General features: G+C 49.3%; 1 protein-coding gene across 2 annotated transcripts in view; it reads right to left on the reverse strand.

The window, feature by feature from the left end:
• Positions 1-18,033, reverse strand: part of RICTOR (RPTOR independent companion of MTOR complex 2) — a 270,400-nt gene that overhangs the window by 63,712 nt on the left and 188,655 nt on the right. For both annotated transcript variants that reach the window (XM_082264794.1, XM_082264793.1), the window contains exons 19-20: positions 2,521-2,567; positions 2,249-2,384 (exon numbers count right to left, since the gene is read on the reverse strand). In XM_082264794.1, coding sequence (XP_082120920.1) covers positions 2,249-2,384; positions 2,521-2,567 — 183 coding nt within the window. The remainder of the gene's footprint in view (positions 1-2,248; positions 2,385-2,520; positions 2,568-18,033) is intronic.

Here is an 18,033-nt window from a genome sequence, read left to right on the forward strand (position 1 = left end):
CTGTCCAGATGGCTAGATAATTAGTTCAGGTTAATTCTATTTCTGTATACAATTTCATCTGCATATAATAATGTAATCAGACAACCCTTGACCTGTGTGTGTGTGGTAATCTGATCAGGAGGGGGGAGGTCCATGCTGTATATAAATTCTGTGTGACTGTTCAATAAACAGAAGATTCCAGTACAAGCTAAGTTGTCAGCTAGCTTTGTATAGGGGAGGCTGAAAAATCTGATATCTATGTTCAGGACTGGGAGGAAGCCGTATACTGACGGAAGTCCACAAGTATAGTGTGGGTTGCGGTTCCGTTGCACACTATAACATGCCAATAGGTGTTTGGCACGTTATGCTTTTGCACAGCAATGTATAGGTATGCAGGCTTACCTGTAGGCAGAGTGAATATCTCCTAAACCTGCACGGTTTATGAAATATTCACACTGTATGCAGCGGGTGATGTCGAAGGCGTACACGCTAGGAAGGGACGGCATACCCGTGCCATCCCTTCAGAGCTCCGTGTCACCGTCTGTCATCGCGATGCAGCCAATCAGACAGTCGGAGGACGCAAACCTGGAAGGAAGACCAGGTGAAGATGGAAGCCCTGTCAGCGGCGACAGCATGCGCTGGAGGGCTTTGTTCTAAGGTAAGTATTTCATAATGTACTAGCACATTATGCAATTGTCTTGCAGGGTTTAAAAAGAAACAAAAAATTGCAGTTTACTACTACTTTAGGCAAGAGATCTCACTAGGTGCATCTTTATGAATTGGTGTAACCCAAGGTTAAGCCCTGACCAACCGTCTCCTGACCAAAGAGAACAGGCTTCATTCACACTTTGATGCGACTTTTACACACTCTGGCCCTCAAGTCAAATCAAAGTAGTGCAGGAAGCTTTTCTAAGTCACACATATTTCAACTGGTTCCATTGAAATCAATTGGTTGCGACTTGTCATGTGACTATGTGTTCAAAGTCACACGACATGATAGGCTTTTTTCATCAAAGCAGACAGGGATGGTTTGGGAATTATATGAAAAGGAAGCTCAGAGCTCTACTCCTGGACCTGGATGAAAATGAAGAAACAAAATATTCTTATGCATTTTTTCCCACCCTTTAAAGTGACCCTTTTTTAAAGCAGGGCAAAATGAGAGTCACTTAATTTTTTCTCATCCCGCAAATACTGCTATGTTCAGCTGCCTGAAGTGAAATACCCTTCCCCTTCAGGCATGGGTGGGCACGTGATTCACTCCTCTTCTCTCATCTGACAACATTGCTGCTTCATGATTGGCCAAGCACCACATTGGGTAATGGAATGAGCTCATAGTCATGTGTAAGCATTAATTCCTGAACGCATTTGCTTCTGATGGCATAGGGCCTTAAACATGACTACCACTTGGTACAGCGGTCAGCCTCATCCAGTCACAGCCTGTCAAAGCCTTTGACAGGCAGTGGGGCTGGACGCTGCACCTGTCCTTTTCAGGCTCACTAAAACGTCGGAAGGGATGCACAGCAGCTAGGCAGCCATGTGTGGATGGGGCCTAACAAACCGGTTCATATCTCTTACTGGACTTTCTTTCCCAAGTCCAAGTGACTAAACAAAGTGGTGCTGGAGCAATCAGAGAAGTGACCCTTTTAACCTTTCCCCTATATTAGGAAAGAAAGGGTCCCTTTAAGGAAGATCATTAGACAGGTAACATCTCACATTTCACAGCTGCACATTATACTGTTACAATGCACTCCTAATGTAAAGTCACATCAATCACACTGGTAATTCCTTTTAGTACAATTTTTTTTTTTTTTTTAACCCCCTTAGCTATTACTGTACCTTCGTAAACAGCAAAGTGGTGAGCACTGTCTATAAACGTCCCTGAAAAAATCACGCTCAAGCACCCGCTGAGCCCATTAATGGCTGTGAACCAAGCAGTCCTAGGACAGCTCGGTTCACAGGCACGATGTACAGAGCCAATCCAAGCTGTGATAACCAAACACAGCAATTACAAATGTAAACCGTGCAGAGTTTAAATTTCTTTTACGGACGTCAGGGAAGAGGAGGAACTAATAAATTAATAAATCATTCATTAGCTCCACAAGAAATCAAAATCAAAATTGGTCTGGTAACAACAGGGTATTACTGGTCAGTACTGAAGTAGTTAAGTTCACATACGCAGCAGAAAACAGAAGCATTGAATAATTTAGTTAATAATGCTTCCCTTAGTGCTGAAGTGAGAATATGACACTTGAATCTAAATGTGACTCACCTCCTCTGACTCCAGCAGGAACTCTGTGAACTGGCAACCTACTACAGTCAACTTCTTGGCTTTATTGTAGTCCAGATCCAGATTGGCATAGAGCTTGCTGCTGGGCTTGTAAAAATACAGTAGTCGCCGTACAAACCTTAAGGTATGGGAACAAAGTCAAACAAGTTACAGAAGTGGAATAAAAGCTGAAGATGTGAAGGAGTTACTACTGGCTCAACTAATCAAAACAGAATGCAAATGTAAATAGCGTAAAAGAGGTAAGGTGTTTATACCTGTGCAGCTGCTCATCCTTACAGTTTTTCAAATTCACATTTGGCCACTACAACAAAAAGAAAAAATTGTGGTTTAAAAATGTGACATTTTTAAATGCTACTCTTTTCACTTAAAAATCTTACTTGCTGTACACATGATAATGTTTAATTAAACCAGCGGACTAAAAACTACTGGCAGCAAGAGTTGATAGCAGCAGCCGCTGGCATCTGAACATACATTAATGTATCCATTTCAAGAGCCCAGGAGCCCCAAAATTCCAAACACAATATATATTTCAGGCTGCCCCTCCCATGTCTCACATGTATTTCTTAGTGCAGGGTGCTCAACTCTTAGCCCGTTGAGCCCTCTGATTTGGTTCAAACCAGGGAAACGCATGCCAATTGCTCTGGAATGGTGAGTCGGCCAGCCAAGACCGAGATTGAGTTGCCAACCTGCCATCCCAGAGCATTAGAGCGCATGAAACCAGTGCTGGCAGCTGAGGAGGCAAGCACCCGAAGTGAGAGAAGGAGCCACATAAGCCAGTGCGCCGGCTCCTGTCCCGGGTTAGTGCACTTTGCCTGGGACCTTTCTTGCAGTCTGGACAGCAATGGCAGCAGAAGCTGGAAGAAGAACATGGGATTTTTGACTTACCGTAAAATCAATTTCTATGATGTTTATTGACGGACAAAGCTCCTGATCTTCCTAACCATTGGGTTATACTGACCCCTAGTAGTAGTAGGACACTAGGCAGAAAGAAAGTCTGGCAATGCCTATGGGCAGTCCCAGGGGGCACAGGCGTCACGAGCCGGGTGCGGGGGGGGCGGGCCGCACCAGGGTGTCCATCGAGGGGGGGTGACACCCAGTGTAAAGTAAAAAGGCTGCCAGACAGTAAAAAAAAACAGCCTGTCTCAGCCTGTGTCTGTGACACTTGCAGTTCCGGAGCCTGCCTGACGAGTCTCCACTGATCTTTCTGAGTGCTTCTGATGCTTCTTGCACCCTCCCCCTTCTCCAGCGCGCCTTATTTGATCTAAACAGGAAGAGATGCCGGGAGGGGGGAGAAGTGCAGTCTGCAGGGGAGGACGGACTTGTTTAGCCTAGCACTAAGGTAAGCTGCTAGCTAAACTAGGCAATAAACATGTCATGTCCGTAGCTTGTTGTCTAGAGGGAGGAGGAGGAGGGAGGGGGGAGAGAATGGGCTCTCTCTAGCAGGCTGCTGTCTGTGTTTTTTTTTTTTTTTGTGTGAGATCTACTCTGCTTCTGAAGGGTGGATATTTTCTACATTCTACCCCAGTGTCTAATACACCTCCCTAGGATCCCTATCCCTTACCTGCTCATCAGTCCAGTTCAGGCACAGACTCCTCTCCTGCATTACCACCTCATGTCTGTGGCACTACAAATCCAAGCATGCCAGGAGAGGGGAGGCAGCAGCAGACAGATCAGGCTGATTTTCAGATTAAATTTGCATAGTGTATATGTACTGTATACTGTATGATCATTATTTATTTATTGTGCTTGGTGGTCTTAAGGTGCTTACCATTCATATACCTATCAGAGTAAGTAGAGAGCACATTTGCAGTGGAAGTGCTCTGGAGCATTTTTATTAGTGTAAAATGGAAAGACAGAGTGGTGGAGTTATGGGGGAGGAAGATGGACAGAGAGATGGAAAGAGTGAGGAGTGAGTAAGGGATGGAGGTATAGATTGGGTGACAGATAGAGGAAGGGATGGAGGGATGGTAAGAGACACAGAGAAATGGAACAATGGAGCAAAGGATATAGGGATGGGGTGATGGGGTGATGGAGGGATGGAGTTATGGAAAGACAGTGAGAGACAGACAGAATAATAGGATAAAAGTGATGGAGGGTAGAAAAGGGGGAGGGATATATAGGGCACAAGGATTTTTGGATGGACAGTATGATGGAGAGATGGAGCAAGGGGCAGACAAATGAAGCAAGGGACGGATGGACCAAGAGATAAAACAATGGAGTTATGGAAAAATGAAAATAATGGAGGGTGAAGTGGTGGGAGGGAAGGTTGGATGGACAGGGGGTGATGGAGACAGGAGGTGATGGAGACAGGGGGTGATGGAGGGATGGAGACAGGGGGTGATGGAGGGATGGAGACAGGGGGTGATGGAGGGTTGGAGACAGGGGGTGATGGAGAGATGCAGACAGGGGGTGATGGAGAGATGCAGACAGGGGGTGATGGAGGGATGGAGACAGGGGGTGATGGAGGGATGGAGACAGGGGGTGATGGAGGGATGGAGACAGGGGGTGATGGAGGGTTGGAGACAGGGGGTGATGGAGAGATGCAGACAGGGGGTGATGGAGGGATGGAGACAGGGGGTGATGGAGGGATGGAGACAGGGGGTGATGGAGGGTTGGAGACAGGGGGTGATGGAGGGTTGGAGACAGGGGGTGATGGAGGGTTGGAGACAGGGGGTGATGGAGGGTTGGAGACAGGGGGTGATGGAGAGATGCAGACAGGGGGTGATGGAGGGATGGAGACAGGGGGTGATGGAGGGATGGAGACAGGGGGTGATGGAGGGATGGAGACAGGGGGTGATGGAGGGTTGGAGACAGGGGGTGATGGAGAGATGCAGACAGGGGGTGATGGAGGGATGGAGACAGGGGGTGATGGAGGGATGGAGACAGGGGGTGATGGAGGGTTGGAGACAGGGGGTGATGGAGGGTTGGAGACAGGGGGTGATGGAGGGTTGGAGACAGGGGGTGATGGAGGGTTGGAGACAGGGGGTGATGGAGAGATGCAGACAGGGGGGTGATGGAGAGATGCAGACAGGGGGTGATGGAGAGATGCAGACAGGGGGTGATGGAGAGATGCAGACAGGGGGTGATGGAGAGATGCAGACAGGGGGTGATGGAGAGATGCAGACAGGGGGTGAGGTGATGGCGTCAGAAGATGATGGAGACAGGAGGTGATGGAAGGATGGAGTGATGGAGACAGACAGGCGGTCCTTAGAATTGGGGACATAATATTTGGGTGATCCTGGTGGCTTCCAGGGATTTCCCCCCACTTTCTGTGATGGCTATGGAACAGAAATTAAGGGGAAATCTCTCCAGTTTGACATAGGTGACAAAATCTGATGGGTTATAATCTAATCTGGCTTACTATATCAAAAATAACATAAGAAATATGTTATTTTACCTTAATGTCTATCTTAAACCACATTGCTAATTGCATATTGTACTTGTTTGTAGCTTATGCACTGAAATTTGCAATAAACCTGTCATTTTGTAACTTTTGGAAAATGCCAGTAAAAACTTGGCTGTGCCAGTAAATTTTGAGTGTCGTGTCAGTGAATTTCAGTCTGGTAGGTTGGCAACACTGGTGACACCAGTGTACCTGAGGCGGGAGCCGAAGCTGCCAGTCTGTGGCCCCACCACTCGCTGCCTCTGTGTCTCGCGGCCGCCGAAATTGCAGTGTGTTATAATCTATTCAGACCAGCAGCCTCCTCCAGCAGTGTTTGTCACGAACAGATGGTGGGTGTGTTACCTGACCCCACCTCCTCGGCTTGGCTCCTCCTGTGTACTGTACATTGCTGGGGTCCTGGGAGCAGGCAAACGAGACGAGCGGCAAAGGTCTGGAGTGGCCATCAGTGGCAAAAAAAAATTTATTAAAAGGGGTTGGGGTGACACCATGAGTTACCGCACCGGGTGACACCAACCCTAGTGACGCCACTGCCAGGGGGTATACTTCCTCTCTCTGCTATATGTATTCAGTTTTGTTACAAGCAGTATCAGAAGAATTACAACTCCGCAGAGGGGTGGGTGATGTGTCTGTCAATGAACATCAGATAAATGTGTAGCAGGATTTCCAGGCATTGGGCCTGATGTGGGTCTGCCATGGTTACCTGGGACCAATCCTGTTTAATTTATTCATAAATGATCTAGAGGAGGGGATATCAAGTACAATCTCAGTATTTGCAGATGATACTAAATTAAGCATGCCAATATCTTCTATGCAGGATGTGGAAACCTTACAAGCGGACCTGAACAAAATAATGGGGTGGGCAACTAAATGGCAGAGGTTTAATGTTGAAAAATGTAAAGTAATGCACTTGGGCGTCAGAAACACAAAAGCAAGCTACTCACTAGGGGGGAAACCTCTGGGTGAATCGAAGATGGAAAAGGACCTGGGAGTACTAGTGGACAACAGGCTTGGCAGTGGCATGCAATGCCAAGCCACTGCAAGCAAAGCCAACAGAATACTGGGATGTATAAAAAAGGGGATTCACTCCAGAAATAAATAAATTATTCTCCCACTCTACAAGACTCTGGTCCGGCCACATCTGGAGTATGCTGTCCAGTTCTGGGCACCGGTCCTCAGGAAGGATGTGCTGGAACTGGAGAGAGTCCAGAGAAGGGCAACAAAAATAATTAGGGGAATGGAGGGCATCGGCTATGAGGAAAGACTACAAGCACTGAACTTATTTCTCTATGGAGAAGAGACGCTTGAGGGGGGATATAATATCAATGTATAAATACTGTACTGGCGACCCTAGCATAAGTAACAACATTTTTAGAAAAAGGGAATACAATAAGACACGTAGCCACTCACTAAAACTAAAAGGAAAAATGGTTTAACCTTAAAATACGTAAGGTGTTCTTCACTGTCAGAGCAGTAAGGATGTGGAATTCGCATCCACAAGCAGTCATATCAGCAGGGAGCATCGATAGTTTCAAAAAACTATTAGATGGGCACCTTAAAGACCACAACATACAGGGGTAATACAATGTACAGTTAACAGCAAACACACACATCATAGGTTGAACTGGATGGACTGATGTTTTTTTACAACCTCACAAACTATGTAACTATGTAATTGGTGACACCTTCAGCCCATTTAAACTGAATACCCAAGTGTGAGATTTGAGTCAAGGACCAATCCGGGATCTTTGGTTTGTTTTGTTTATTTGATATTGGGGATGGGAGTAGGAATGAGTGGGATACTCCTCTGGCTCAACTAGATACAAATGGGACACTTTGGAGAAAAATGCCTTTCAGCGCTGTCTTGACGCCGGCTGGATGCCGACCAACGCTTGCTGGCGATGGAAAAACAATGACTTGCTGTACTGTACTTGAACTTGACTTCTGACACTCTGGTTAGCTCAAAAGTCCCGAACACTGCTCACTCCAGTCCTTCCTGACTGAGGTAGCCTCTGTTTACTGCTTCTGCAACTCTCAACACTGTACACTGTACACTTTAGCACTTCAGGGCCCAACCTCTGTACTTCAGGGTCCTTTCACTAGGCCCCCCCCTCTACACTTCAGGGTCCTCTCACTAGGCACCCCCTCTACAGTTCAGGGTCCTCTCACTAGGCACCCCCTCTACACTTCAGGGTCCACACACTGGCATCCCCTTTGCTCTTCAGGGTCAACACTGGCACCCCCTTTACACTTGCTTCTGCACTGGCTAGCTAGCTCCTGGATCCCTATGACCTTCATCGGAGTGGTCCCCTCTCTCTACAGGCAGACCCCCAGGGGAAGTTTGCAGTACTAACGAACTGGGAATGTTTTCCTGAAAATGCACCCCTCTCAGCTCCGCTGGTCCTCTGCACCAGATCCTCTCTGCAGCTCAGCTCAGCCTTCTGTCCCCTCTCACAAGCCGCCTGGGACACTGGATTCCTCTGACAGGAGGAGAGACAGCCGCACTCTCCCTCCTGGGACTCTGCTTCCAGTCAAAGACGCTGCGTCATGTGCTCCCCTCAAACTTATACCCACTCCCAGAATGCTGTGCGGCAGAATCTGCCTTTCTGGGGTAGATACAGGCCTGAGTGTGCCAGTGGCTGGGTCACCTCCACCGCTCAATGAGAACCCTCTCCTGGAGCACAGTGGGGGAGACTCCCCAATCTCAACAGCCACACCTGGGAGACATGACAGCCCATCTGAAAATCATGGCCCTGCTGATAACCAGACAAGGCCCACTATACTTTACCTAGCACCTACCTTGTAGGGTGCTACAAATGGATTTTACGTTAAGTCAAAAATCCCATTTTCTCTTTTGTTCACTGAAGGACACAGCTCTTGATCTTCCTAACAATTGGGACGCCCCAAAGCAGTGTTAAACATAAGGGGTGGGAACAGCAAAAAATAAATTCCTAAGGCTAATTATAGCCAACCAGGTAAACAGGAGCTTAACCAAAACAACTGGAGCTCACCTGAAAAAAACAATATGCCCTCAAAGAGGAACAGGTCCTCTAAACAGCAGTCTGCAAAACCTTGCGGCCAAAGAAAGCATCCGCAGATGCAAACAAATCCACTTTATAGAACTTTGTGAAAGTGTGCACCGACGACCAGGTGGCCGCCTTGCAAATCTGCGTCACTGACTCCTGACGACGGAAGGCCCAGGAGGCACTGAGCGCCTGAGTAAAGTGCGCCTTGACAGGGAAAGGAGGAACCTAAACCCCTTGATAGAATAGGCCTGAATCACCGTCTGTCTGATGCGCCTGGAAATGGTCGCCGAGAAAGCAGACTACCCTTTCCGAGGCCCATCCGTAACCACAAATAATGAGTCTGATTTCCTAAAAGACTCCATAGCTGTCAGGTACACCCTAATCGCCCAGACCACAACCAAGGCATGCAAAACAATTTCCTTCGGAATGTTTTGGCCTGGGACACAGGGAAGGCAACATAAAAATGGATTTTTGTAAAATCTTACCGTAAAATCCTTTTCTCTTAAGCTCATTGACAGACGTAGTCCTTGTTGATTAATAACAACTCGGGTTATACTGCCCTCTACAGGAGTAGGACTAGACAGGAAAGAAAACGTTCTGGCCACACCCTAGGGGCAGTCCCAGAAGGTATATCCTCTCACTTCCTGCTACAGCAAATCAGTTATGTCACAAAGCAGTGTTTAGAGAATTTAACCCAACCCAACTCAAAAACAGAGGGGCGGGTACTACGTCTGTCGATGAGCTTAAAAGAAAAGGATTTTACGGTAAGATTTTACAAAAATCCATTTTTCTCTGTCGCTCATTGACAGACGTAGTCCTCGTTGATTAATAACAACTCGGGACGTCCCAAAGCAGTGCCACAAATGAGGGGTGGGATAACAGAAATCAAAATCCAGAAGGCCCAACCGGAGCCAACCAGAAGCATCAAGGACTCATCGAGCAAAAAGATGAGACCTAAGTTAAAAAACCCAACAAACCCTCGAGGTAGACCAACGGTCTCCTCAAATTGCGGCCTGCAAAACCTTGCGGCCAAATGAGGCATCCGACGATGCCATCACATCAACTTTATAAAATTTTGTAAAGGTATGAACCGACGATCAAGTAATCGCCTTGAAAACCTGGACCCCTGACGCCTGATGGCGGTAGGCCCAGGAAGTACTGAGCGCCCGAATAGAGTGCGCCTTAACAGGGAACGGAGGATTCCGACCCTTAATAGAATAAGCCTGTACCACCGTCTGTCTAATCCATTTGGAGATAGTCGCGGCAGACGCAGGCAACCCCTTTCTGGGGCCATCCGTGATCCCAAAAAGTGAATCCGTTTTACGGAACGATTCCGTAGTCTTCAGGTATACCCTGATTGCCCGAACTACATCCAAGAAATGCAACGCACATTCCTGAGGATGATTGGGCTGAGGACACAAGGAAGGTAGCACAATATCTTCATTCAGATGAAAATCTGAAACCACCCTAGGAAGAAAGGATGGCTTCGGATGAAGAACTACCTTATCCCTATGAACCACTAGGTATGGGGAATGGCATGATAATGCAGCCAGTTCTGACACCCTGCGTGCAGAAGTGATAGCCACCAAGAAGGCCACCTTCTGGGATAATGTAAGCAAGGGAATCTCCCTGATCTTTTAAAAGGGAGGTTTCTGCAGAACCGACAAAACCAAATTAAGATCCCAGGGCGGTAAGGGCGCGCGCACTGGCGGAGCTAAGTGCCGCACCCCCTGGATGAAATTCCGCACCAAGGAATGAGTAGCCAGCGGCTTCTGAAGAAGATTGCTAACGCTGAAAACCTGACCCTTGATAGTGCTCAAGGACAGTTTCTGCTCAACCCCCTTTTGCAGAAAAGCCAAAATTCGGGTCACCAAATAGGTACGTGGGGGAAATCCCAACGATTCACACCACGCAATATAAGTCTTCCATGTGCGATAATAGAATTTGCTAGAAGTCGCTTTCCTTGCTTTAATTAGAGTCGGAATAACTGAAGCTGACAACCCCTTGTCCTTCAGAACCTGGGTCTCAATGGCCAGGCCGTTAAAACCAGCGACTGTAAAGCACGATGGAAGATCGGTCCTTGAGACCGCAGATCCTCCCTGAGAAGAAGTCTCCAAGGAGCATCTGCGACTAGCCTGCCCAAGTCGGCATACCCGGCTTGACGAGGCCAGCCCGGAATTACGAGGATAACTGGAGTTCCCTCCACCTCTATCCTGCGGAGAAATCTCAGCAGTAACTTGAGAGGGGGGAAGACATACAGTAGCTGATACTTCCCCTACGGGGCGCTCAGCGCGTCTGCTGCGTCCGCTAGAGGATCGCGGGCGCGAGCCCTGTTGAGCCAACCTGCCAACAGATCCATATCCGGGATGCCCCAATGAAGGGACAGCTGGTGAAATACCTCTGGATGAAGAGACTATTCCTCTTGATCCAGAATCTGACGGCTGAAATAATCTGCCTGTCCACCCCCGTGATAAATATCGCGGAGAGAACTGGAACAACTGTTCCCCCAATAAAGAATGTTGGCCACTTCTATGGCCGCCAGGGCACTCTTGGTGCCCCTTGGTGATTGACATAAGTCATGACCGTGGCATAGTCCGATTGGATCCGAACCGGACTGCCCTGGAGCTGCTCGGTCCAGTAAATCAGACAAAGTCTGATCGCTCTCAGTTCCAACACCTTTATCGGTAACCTGGAATTTATCAGAAGAAATGACTTCCCCTGGCTGAGCATCGGAGACCGAAGCCACCAGACCAGAGCCTCCCTGGTCTGCTTGCTCAATCGGATCCGATTGTCCAGGGCAGGGCTTGACAAATTTGCCTGAAATCTAGGAGCCAGCTAAAAAAGTTAGGAGCCAGTTTTTTTTTTTTTTTAAACTAACAACCAAGCTTTATTTAATAAAACTGATACTAAATTTACACATAAATACGACTAGAACCCCACTCTCCTATATAGCGCAATTGGATGGAAACAGACTGTCTGTCTCTTTCCATCTGATGCCATCTGATCGGATCCACGGGATGGATAGAAAATAGAACCACCATCCGTCTGTTTTTGGCGGGCAGGGTCAGATGGCGGCAGATTACCGCTCCATAGAGGAGACTGAACGGTCCGATCAGGTCTGCCTGAAAAACTGACAGGCGGACCTGATCAGACAGCCCGTGTGAAAGGGGCCTTTGGCTGTGGCACGGCGACGAGGGAAAAAAAAAAAAAGATATATATATATTTATATATATATTTTTTTTTTAATAAGAATTGAAGAAAAAAAAAGAAAACATTTTTTTTTTTTTTTTTTTAATAATTAAAAAAAAAAAGAAAAAATTATTATTTTTTTTACATTTAAAAAATAAATTAATAATAATAACCACACTCCCTGTCCACTTACCTTTAAGCAAAGGTAACTGGACAGAGAGATGAAGCCTTAAAAAACTTCCCTCTCTTCTCCTCTTTGGAAGGAGAAGAAAAGGCATTGAGAACATGCATTACTCCCGGCCACCACAAGAGGGCGCCAGTTCCCCTAGCTTCTCATCTCACAGAAGAAGGCCGAAAAGCCGGGGACTAAATTTCTGGACGGCGTGGAAGTCCGTGAACTCGAAGAGGAGGTGGGGGGCGCAAAAGGGACAGGACAGCTCAAGCAGGGCACCCCAGGCGCCAGGTCGCTAATTCTAGTCGCAAATGCGACCTGGCGCCCGGGGATTTGTCGAGGCCTGGTCCAGGGAATCGGGATTCCGATTTCATATGAGAAGAATCTCCTCTTTGGAGAATTTGGGTATGAGACTGGGCAAACGGTACTGCCTCTAAGGAGGCGAACATCAATCCCAGCCAGTTGACCGACAGCAACATCCGAATCATTGACTGAATCTTCTGGAGTTTCTCTGCCTGGAGAAACACTCTTGCCAAGGATGTATCCAAAATTAGGCCCAGATCGTTCAGTCTCCTGGTGGGAACCAGGGATGATCTTTGGGAAAAGCAAAGAAAACGCTGATGTCCTGCAAAGATGGGGATATGAAGATAGGCATCCTAAATGTCTATGGACGCCAGGAAATCCCCCTGATGCAGGGAGGCCACCATGGACTCCATCTCTTCCAAGACCAGAATTGGACGCACCTAGCCCTTTTTCCTGGGCATTGTGAACAGGTTCGACTCATAGGTGTGCGCAGCCTATTGCATTAGGGTGTGCACCCCAAAGTTTAAATACACATGCATGCGTTTGCCTACATGTACATGGCCCCGATACATTACTCTCCCTGCTGGCAAAGTGAAATAGAAGTGTGTGGCACTTCTCTTATGGCAGAGCAGGTCCGAGGGAGATCTTTCCCATCTCCTCATTGGCAAACAGAGCGATAATGCTAATGTGCCCTAGGTGATTAGGGTGTGCCCGGGCACACCCTGTGCGCACGCCTATGGTTCGACTAGAACTCTTCCAAGGAATGAGAACTACCACTGCTTGTTGCATCAAGCTGTTCCCCGCAAAGCTTTTTAAGCGACCCGGGGATGTCGAATATTGGAAGGGAAGAATCGCACCGGTGGAAGTGATCGAAACTCGATCTTGTATCCCGACCATATGACCTTGCGAACCCCTTTATCCGGGATTCTGGAAAGCCCTGGATCCGAAAACCGGTGAAGACGTTACCCCACCCTAGAGATGGGTGGGGCCCATTCTGTCAATCCAACGAGATAACAGTGGCTTTATTTAGTCTGGAAATCGGTGAGTCCACTATTGGTGGTACCGTCCATCTTTGTAATGAGGGATTCCTCAAAATGATAGCGCCTAGCAATGCGTTTGGAAATAGCAGGGGCTCGTTTACGGAAGACCCCATTTGGCCAAGGGAAACCCTTCACCATTTTGGTAGGTTTGCTAGTACCAAAAAAGGAATATGAGTCTCAGCTACCTCTGCCGGTGTAACCTCAAGATTCAAGGTTTCCCGGCAATGACCAGCTCAGAATCCGTATCTGAAGTATCAGATGACATAGGGGTAGGCGGGGGTCGCTTTTCTTGACCCCCGTCCCTGACAGGCTACCTCCACCTGGGATACCAAAGACTCCAAAACTGCTGATAATGCATCATCACAAGTGGGGTACTGGAGGGTCCTGCGGCCACCCCGAGGGGATCAGGTGGGGATACATGAGTGGCAGGGTTCATGTAACAAGACACTTGCCAGCAAACACAAAAAAATTAATTGCAAGAAAAAAACATTATTTTTTTTTTTTTTTTAAACTTAGTCCCCCAGCGCAGTAGCGCCCCTCAGTCTACCTGCTTGGACCCCTCAGAAAGAGAGAGAGAGAGAGACCCCAAGGCTCACCTGATGCACAGAAGTTTCTTATCCACCTGCTTCCAGCACTGTCTGTTACACAGACAGGAAGTCTTTGGCTTGCTTTCCCTGGGCCAAGGAGGCGGCTCCGCCCCTTTACACGCCTTCCGGCGCCTCCCAATTACTCCACGAGGCATTTGGTCACCTCAAACATGGCCGCCCCCATGCTGGAGACACGAGGCTACGCCAATATGGCGGCCTCGTGCGATCTGCAGGAAAATGGCGGCGGCCTGTGTAGGATAGCGGCGGCTTGCAAGCGGCCTGCGGGATGTGTGCATTCAGCCTGTGCGGCCTGCGGAAGTGCCTCGGCCTGCGGGAGGCTGTGTGGCCTGTGGAAGTGACCGGCTTTCTGGAGGGATGGCGATCTGTGGTTGCAGTAACTCAGGCATAGGCATAGTAATGCCTTTTAGTAGTCTGCCACTGACTTCAGTCACCCTTACAGTCATATAGGGACTTTAGATAGTCAGCTCCCAAACCAAGCCTCCTGGTTTCTATTCACAAAAATCACACTCAAATTGGGGGATCTGTGACCTGTTATAGGATAGAGGGGAGACCCAGAAAACCGAGTGTCCGACCATCCCAGAGAGGGGCCCGCGTCCACCAACAACCCGACAGGGGGAGAGGGGGAACATTCTACTCACCATACCGGAACCAGGCGGGCGCCAACTCCTGACAGAACCCCTCTCCACCGGGGTGGGGGGGCTGTCGACCAATACGGACGCCGTGACTCTGTTGGTCATTGACGTCCAGGCGAGACGTTTAACTCGCAGGGTCAGTCCCCGTCCAGTGGGACTATGTCGCGGCCGACCCAGCGCGGAGCTATGGCCTGCATGCGCTCGTAGGCTGAACTGGGGTGACCACTGGATCTCAACATCCAGCCCGTCGCCCAGTTTCAGCGTACTTGCTTGAAGATCTCACAGGAACACTGGAGAAAAAACTGAATTTTTGTAAAATCTTACCTGTAAAATTCCTTTCTCTGAGTCCTCCGACAGTCGCCGCCTCTTCATATTCGTCACATATGGGGTATTAGACTTTGCTCCGAAGGAGTAGCTAGGCAACAGAATATGTTAACAATAAAGCTTTAACATATCCCACCCTCAAGGGGTGGTCCCCTCAGTCAATACCCTCCTACTTCCTGCAACCATATCTCAGTTTTAGTGGAATAGCAGTAGAGTATACATTCAAACCCCAAAAGAGGGGCGGGGGCGGCGACTGTCGGAGGACTCAGAGAAAGGAATTTTACAGGTAAGATTTTACAAAAATTCCGTTTTCTCTTACGTCCTCCGACAGTCGCCGCCTCTTCATATTCGTCACATATGGGGACGTCCCAAAGCAGTGCAAACATGAGGGGTGGGAAACGCATCCGCGCCGAAAGGCAACGCAGTCTCCACATCAAAGAAAGGAACCTTACCAAAGGAAGGAAACCAGCTGGGCAACAGCAAAAATAAGTGCTCAACAGGAGCAACAACCCAGGAAAAGACAAAAAACCAGGGGATACAAAACTTATCCCAACAGCCAGGAGTCCCCAACAAGGGACCCTAGGGAACAGCCGCACTAAGAACCTTGCGGCCAAAGGAAGCATCCGCCGATGCCTGAACATCTACTTTGTAGAATTTTGTGAAAGTGTGTACGGTCGACCAAGTCGCCGCCTTACACACCTGGGCTACAGAAGCCCCATGACGACAGGCCCAAGACGTACTCAGAGATCTAGTAGAGTGCGCCTTCACAGGCACAGGGGGAACCTTCCCCTGCAAGGCATAGGCCTGTTCAATGGTCTGCCTGATCCATTTGGCAATGGTAGAGGCGGAAGCCGCCATGCCCTTCCGAGGACCCTCTGGAAGAACAAACAAGGAGTCCGTCTTTCGAAAAGACTCAGTCGATTTAAGGTAAACCCTAATCGCCCGAACAACATCCAGAGAATGCAATCTCACCTCCTTTGGATGTTTAGGCTTCGTGCACAACGAAGGCAAAACAATATCCTCGTTAAGATGGAATTCCAAAACTCGTTTCGGCAGAAAAGAAGGATTAGGTCGCAAGACCACCTTATCCAAATGAACAACCAGGTACGGAGACTTGCAGGACAAAGCCGCCAGTTCCGACACTCTGCGAGCCGAAGTGATCGCCACCAAAAAGGCGACCTTTTTGGACAACATAGACAACGAGATCTCCCTGATCTGTTCAAAAGGAGCACGTTGTAACACAGATAGGACTAGATTCAAGTCCCAAGGGGGCAAAGGATCCCTCCTAGGAGGAACCAGATGCCGCACACCCTGAATAAAAGTGCCAACCAAGGAGTTGGAAGCCACGGGACGTTGAAACAGAACGGCCAGCGCAGACACCTGACCCTTTATCGTAGCCAGCGTCAAACGCTGATCGACACCCGTCTGAAGGAAAGACAGCACACGGGAAACCGAGTACGTGCGGGGTGAAAACCCCCTGGACTCACACCAGGCAAAATAGGCCTTCCAAGTACGGTAATAAACCTTTCCCAAAGAAGACTTCCTCGCGTTGATCAAGGTATGAACAACCTCTGGAGAGAGACCCTTCTCCTTCAGGACCTCGGTCTCAACAGCCAGGCCGTCAAAGCCAGCGACTGTAAAGCAGGATGGTGAATCGGTCCTTGAGACAGTAGATCGTCCCGAAGAGGCAGACGCCAGGGGGCGTCGACCGCCAGATTCACGAGGTCTGCGTACCAGGACCGGCGAGGCCAGTCCGGTGCCACAAGAATCACCGTGCTGCGTTCCGAGTGTAACCTGCGAAGGAACCGGGACAGCAACTGAATCGGTGGAAACGCGTACATCAGCCTGTACTGATGCCACGGGGCCACTAACGCGTCCGACGCGTCTGCCCGAGGGTCGCGCGTCCTTGCCACGAACCTCTTCACCTTGTAGTTGAGGCGAGACGCGAACAGGTCCACATCTGGAAGACCCCACTTCGCGCACAACATCTGGAAGACAGCCGGATGGAGAGACCATTCCCCCTGATCCAGGGTCTGGCGACTCAGATAGTCCGCCTGCCAGTTCTCCACTCCCGGAATGTGAACCGCCGTTATCGCCGGGACATGAGTCTCGGCCCAAGACAGAATGTCGGCCACTTCTCGAGCCGCTCGGGCACTCCTGGTGCCCCCTTGGTGGTTGATGTAGGCCACCGCCGTGGCATTGTCCGTCTGCACCCGAACCGGGCAGCCCTGCAGCCGGGTCCGTCCAGCGATGAAGACAGAGCCTTATCGCACGCAATTCCAGAATGTTGATCGGGAGGGAAGACTCCCCCTCCGACCAGGTCCCCTGGGCGGACAGAACGCCCAGAACACCACCCCAGCCCGACAGGCTGGCATCCGTGGTGATTATCGTCCACGAGATCGGACGAAACGACTTGCCCCCGGACACCAACGGGGACTGGAGCCACCACAGAAGGTTTTCCCTGGTGCGATGACTCAACGAGATCTGAAGATCCAGAGATTGAGGTCGCCCGTCCCACTTGGACAAGATCTCCGCCTGGAGACCCCGCGTGTGAAACTGCGCGAAAGGAATCGCCTCGAAAGCCGAGACCATCAATCCCAGACATCTCATACACGTCCGCAGAGACGAGTTCGGAACGTCCCTGAGGGACCTGACTTCCTCCTGAAGAGTCCTGAGTTTGTCTTCCGGCAGGAAGACCTTCGCCTGCACCGAGTCCAGTATCATTCCCAGATAGGGAAGACGAACCGACGGACTCAGTGTCGACTTTTGAACATTTATCGTCCAACCGAACTCCTGCAGAGTTTGCATCGTGACAGACAGGTCCTTCTCCAGACCCTGACTGGTCGCAGACCGAATCAGAATGTCATCCAGATACCCCAGGACAGAAATGCCCTGGGCCCTCAATAATGCCAGAACCGGTGCAAGCACCTTGGTGAAGACCCGCGGAGCCGAGGCGAGCCCAAAGGGCAACGCCACGAACTGGTAGTGATCCTTCGCAATGGCAAATCGAAGGTATCTCTGATGACCCTCGAATATGGGGATGTGAAGATACGCATCCTTCAAATCGATGGAG

Source organism: Pelophylax lessonae, assembly GCF_965119305.1.
Source record: "Pelophylax lessonae genome assembly, chromosome: 1".
NCBI lineage: Eukaryota > Metazoa > Chordata > Amphibia > Anura > Ranidae > Pelophylax > Pelophylax lessonae.